This window comes from Myzus persicae, unplaced genomic scaffold (assembly GCF_001856785.1).
Source record: "Myzus persicae strain clone G006 unplaced genomic scaffold, MPER_G0061.0, whole genome shotgun sequence".
NCBI classification, from domain to species: domain Eukaryota; kingdom Metazoa; phylum Arthropoda; class Insecta; order Hemiptera; family Aphididae; genus Myzus; species Myzus persicae.
The window spans coordinates 353694-358918 of record NW_019101610.1 but is presented as its reverse complement, the minus strand read 5'-3'; the positions used below and the strand labels follow the sequence as shown (position 1 = coordinate 358918).

The following is a 5225-nucleotide window of genomic DNA, read 5'->3' as shown; positions in this document are numbered from 1 at the left end:
TTAAATGTAAGTAAATTGAAAGTTGAGTAACTAAATTTGAATTTTTATAGATAAAAATTATTTTCATTTCCTAGATGAGTTTGAAAAAGCAATGGGTAAATTAGCATGGTTCAAATATTACAATTCCATTGGTGAAACTCACTCTAAGAATCGGTGCAATGGATATTCCAACATATACTATCTTCCACCAAGAGAATTAAACTCGCCAAATATTGAAAACAAACAAAATAGCAGTGAGCCGGCACCCAAGCTTTTGAAATTGTTGACACCTCCGTCTGATTCGATGAAGCAAAAATCGCCAACCGATCCAATCCAATTAAATGACAGTACTACCAACGGTACTAAAGAACTTTTAGCCGATAACATTAACAAAAATGTTCCAACAACCTCCACTCGAAGTTCAACCATAACGATTAACTGTAATTAATATTTATTCGTGTATTCTATGCGATATCAAAATTATATCAAAATTATATAATGTATTATATATATTGTATACATTTTAGATTGTCATAAAAAGTATAATGAAGCTACAGTACCCAAGCTATCAAAATGTATTACTCCTTCCTCAGGGTCGACGAAATTAAAACCATTAACTGTTAAAATTCCGCTAAAAAACACCGTCATTGTTGAAAACTTATCGGATAATACCAACAACGACTGTAAACCAGCCACTTCCACTCAAAGCACTTTGTCTCCAAGTAATTGCATTTTTTTCATCGTATTAATGTACACACAACGTATTAATCTACGCTCATCAGTGATATTTTTTACTAAATTTAACAACTTCGAAACTGAATATAATATTAGAAATGTCGTTCAAAATAAGCACTTCAATTTGTTTATGACAGTTATTGTCATTAGAATTATGACAGTTATTGTCACAGTTCTATGTGGAAGGAAGTGGGTCGTATACTCAATTCTTTAAATTGTTATACTAACGTATAAGGTACTCACTAAATTGTATGCGTTACACGGGTATACGGCTGTCTGGCCTCAAATGCCTAAAATATAAGTTTATTTAGTGGCGCATGAGCAATTCTGTAATTAACACTTAGTATATAGCAAGTACGAGTAGTTATAAAAAAAAAATATTTTGAACACCAATGGCCAAATAAAAGTTCATAATTCTCATAAACTCGATGTTTATACCAACTATTATTTTTTTTATACATTTAAAATATAATATTAGTCATTTATCATTAATCATTGCTTATGTTTTTTTATTTATTATACTATATCCAATACCGACGAGTGGAAATTTCAAATTTTATTTTTAGCATCAGACAATTTAAATTATCTATAGAGGCCATATTATATTTAGTAACGATCAATTTTCTTGATTTTTTTTTTTTTTTGCTGATAAGTAGGTACCTACTTCAAGAAATATAAAATCATAACCTTGGTTAATTACAAGACTTAACTTCTTACTTACTTTGTATAATTTGGCTGCAGAGAAAATATTGATTTCGAAAAAAGGAATAAAAATCGTATTTCTCTACAATAATGTTCTTTGTTGTTACCATTATCACCTACGTAAAAAAAGGCGTAAAACCACAAACATTTTAAACAATACATTCCTGGCTATTGATGACCATCATAAGTGAAACTAGACAATTTTATTAGGGCAGGCTAAAACATAAATATGGAAAAAGATTGTAATTACAAATTAAGTTTTCTATTTCTATTTTAAATTGTATTAAGTCAGTGTGTTCAGTGTTATCTGGTTAGTATTATGTAGTTAATATATGACCTGCCTGATCTGCTCCATAGTTTCACCTGTGATGATGACCATTATTCATCATAAAGATTCACCAGTCACTGGTATACTTCTTTTGTATTTGCATTAAATGAATAGTCTAGTAGCACTTATAGTATAAATAATATTTTAATTAATTTTGTAAACGTGACTTATATCTGTTAATTATAGAAAATAATCTAATCCCGCAGCAGGGTATACCTGTACCACCATCAAATGTTTCCGATTCAACGAATATCCTTTGTAAGTATCTTAATTAAATATTTATACAAATATTAGTTTAAGTTAATATTAATTCTTAACATTAAGGTTTTAAACCCTTTTAAAGTGTAAATTACCTAAGTACCTACTACAATTCTTGCACCTCGTGAGATAAAAGACTGTAATCACCGTTATGTTAAACGCTTTACCTACACTATTGACAATTAAAAAGTATTTTTTGGCTTCATTAATACGTAAGAAAAGTATGTTTAACTAAACAGTAACTTTTATGGATTTTGTCGAATTTGTCAACATTTATGATTCAAACACTTACTTAGCCACGCACTTTTGATATTTTTAAATAGTTATTTAGGAAAAAAGTATGATGGATCTTGTATTAAATATGAATAGTATATAAACATTAAATGCTCCAGATTTTTTATTTAAAAAAATGATTTGCTAAAATTAATCTAAAAAGTCAAGTATGTAAGTTATTAAGTATCTGTTAATATACATTAACAGTTCAAAACAACCAACATATTTTATAAATTGTATCATGACGTCTAGAAATTAGGTATTGGTAAGTATCTAGGGTTGTTTTCTCTTACTATTTTAAAAATTACAGGGTTTTTTAAAGAATTAACTAGAAACTTGAAATCACTCACAATATTGAATGTATTTGTCTTGCTTTAAAAAGTTATAAACATAAATCAATGTAAAAACAATAAATCACTACACTCAGAATATAAAATTAATTTAAAATATTGAATACAAATAAATATATTGAAATTAATGAAAAAAATATTATTTGATTAAAAATAACTTGACATTTTAGTAGATAAATATCTGTAATTAAAATTTACTTATTTGTTAATATGCTAGTGTTTATCTCAAGTATTATTTATAAATCATAATGCTAAATACGTGGTATTTTTGTGCAATTACCTAACTATACTTACTTACAATTTTTTTTGTAGATAACAAAATAACCGATATTGAAAAAGTCATTACGGGTATGAATTCAAGAGTTACTAGGTCATTGATTAATCAAGATAAAATTATCGGTTTATTAGAAAAACAAAACCGAAAAATATTAGCAGAAAAATTGGTAGATAAGGTGACGTCAGAATTTGAAAATCATTTTACTTCGAAGTTTCCACTAAGAACATTGGACGATGTAGTTGAATTGGAAAAGTTATTGATTGAAAGACAATACTATAAGTTTTTAGTAAGTAAAGCTGTATATTATGTTACTTGTAACAATACTACAGTTTAATGATATTCATTTATTCTTACTATATGCAATAGCCATAGCAAAGTGCAAATATACAGTATGTATATATATATATATAGGTAGTTAGACATAATTAGCCAATTTATTAATTTTTAAGGTTTTTAAGATTTTAGAAACTATTAATTCACAAACACGCTTTGGTGTACTATTTGTTTTTGCTATATTTTGATATTCTTTCAGAAAACTAAACTTTTATCATATTCTGGTGCCGATTCAAAATCTGTGATATTAAATATCTTGACAAAATTGTTCACAAGGAATGTAGCAGCCAAAATGACGTTCACTGCAACTTCATACATAAAACATCCTACACTGGAAGCCATTAATAGAATCAATCTTCAAAACAAAAAAATATACAAAGTCATTTTAGGCAGGTTATCTATTCTTAGATATATTTTCTACTACTTATTATATTAATTTTATGACAAGTTATTGTTATACAGTCGAGCTTGGTTAACTCGGACTTTTTGAACTAAAAATCGTCAATACTTCGAACTTTTTCCCTTTAACTAGAATTCCCTATTATTGTTTTATTATTGGATAATATTTAAATTACTGTATAACTTGAACCTTTTGGCCGGTCCCTTCAACTTTGAGTTAACCAAGGCCAAATATAATAATATAAACAGTGACACAGTTATGTATATATTACGCCATACGTCATGTTAATCTTTTGCTCTATTTTCCTAATCGTTACTTTCTAATAAGTATACTATATCATTAAACATTGTTACTTGTAGTTGTTTTAAAGTTTAATTATAAATTAGGAAATAAAAATATATTCAAGTAATATAATATTATGTAAAATTAGAATCTTAATTAGTTCTGTAAGAATAAACCTACCAAAATTAATAATTAGGCTACAAAAAGTAACTAAAATACGTTTATTCCAAATTAATAAATAACTTTCAATGTTTTCATTTTTTTACCATCATAGACTAAAACTAAAGTGTATATGTAATTATTTCACAAGTACGAGATTGAAATAAATAATTTCCAAAATATTTTTATTTTGCTGAGAATTTTGAGAAAAAATGTAGCTTATGATGATTGTATTATTTTATAATGACTAAAACCATTCAAATTGTTTTTGTTTCTTTAGACGTTGTAATGCAGACATTAAAATGTGACGAAGAGCAGATTAAAACATCGATTCGTTTCTGGTTAAGACACGCCAAAGAAAGATATGAAGAATCAGAGCAAACCAAAAATCGATTGCAGTTGCAATGAATTTATGAAAAATACTCATAACATGTCAAAGGACAAAGATATTGTGTCATACCTATCAATCAAACATCAGAACTTATAATTTCTAACTCAATAATGGTGGAGGTTTTTTTCTTTTTAAAATTGAATTATTATTTTAAATTTAACTATACGAATAATGTATCAAACTATTAAAACTAATTTGGGATATATATTAAATAGAACATTTCACTGGGTAGTATTGATTTGTGTAGCAAAAAAACATAATTGTCATTGATCAAAACGTATAATGGTAACATTATTCAATTTATTTTATTTTTTATAATAATATACATGACTAAAACGGTGTACCAGTGTGAATAGTTATTTTTATTTTTATGTTCAGTAGCGAGTACCTAGTGTAAGTTGACTTTTTAATTTTTTTTATAGTATTTAAATGGTGTTGTTTGTCATAGGCACAATATGCTTATTTTTAATTATTTGTCATTTAACATAAGACTCTAAAATACAGTTACAAGTTTATTATTATGCAAATAGCAGTAAAAAAACTATACATAATAAGGTTAAACATTGTTTATATTTCAAACGAAATGTTCGATAATGCTGAGACTTAGTAACTAAAATATATATCCGACTTATTAGTGAAAACGATTTAACATCTACTTAATATACAAATCAATTATGTGTGTGTGTGCGTGTGTGTAAATTTAAAGACATCATTTTAATATATTATACTCATTAATTGCTACAAAATATACATCTCAT

At 26.5% G+C, this 5225-nt stretch overlaps 1 protein-coding gene across 1 annotated transcript; it reads left to right on the top strand.

Annotated features, from left to right (window-relative positions):
* The first annotated feature begins 80 nt into the window (after positions 1-80).
* On the top strand, positions 81-4805 carry LOC111029857. Its single transcript, XM_022309064.1, has 6 exons — positions 81-419; positions 507-701; positions 1931-2002; positions 2938-3188; positions 3435-3624; positions 4357-4805. Exons 1-6 carry the CDS (start codon positions 92-94, stop codon positions 4482-4484), a joined length of 1164 nt encoding a protein of 387 aa, XP_022164756.1. The 5' UTR covers positions 81-91; the 3' UTR covers positions 4485-4805.
* Positions 4806-5225: the final 420 nt, after the last annotated feature.

Excerpts from the sequence above, each read along its gene's own strand:
- LOC111029857 (XM_022309064.1), top strand. The coding sequence starts at position 92 with ATGGGTAAATTAGCATGGTTCAAATATTACAATTCCATTGGTGAAACT. Across the intron at positions 702-1,930 it reads TCAAAGCACTTTGTCTCCAA|AAAATAATCTAATCCCGCAG; the intron begins GTAATTGCATTT and ends TGTTAATTATAG. Across the intron at positions 2,003-2,937 it reads CGATTCAACGAATATCCTTT|ATAACAAAATAACCGATATT; the intron begins GTAAGTATCTTA and ends TTTTTTTTGTAG.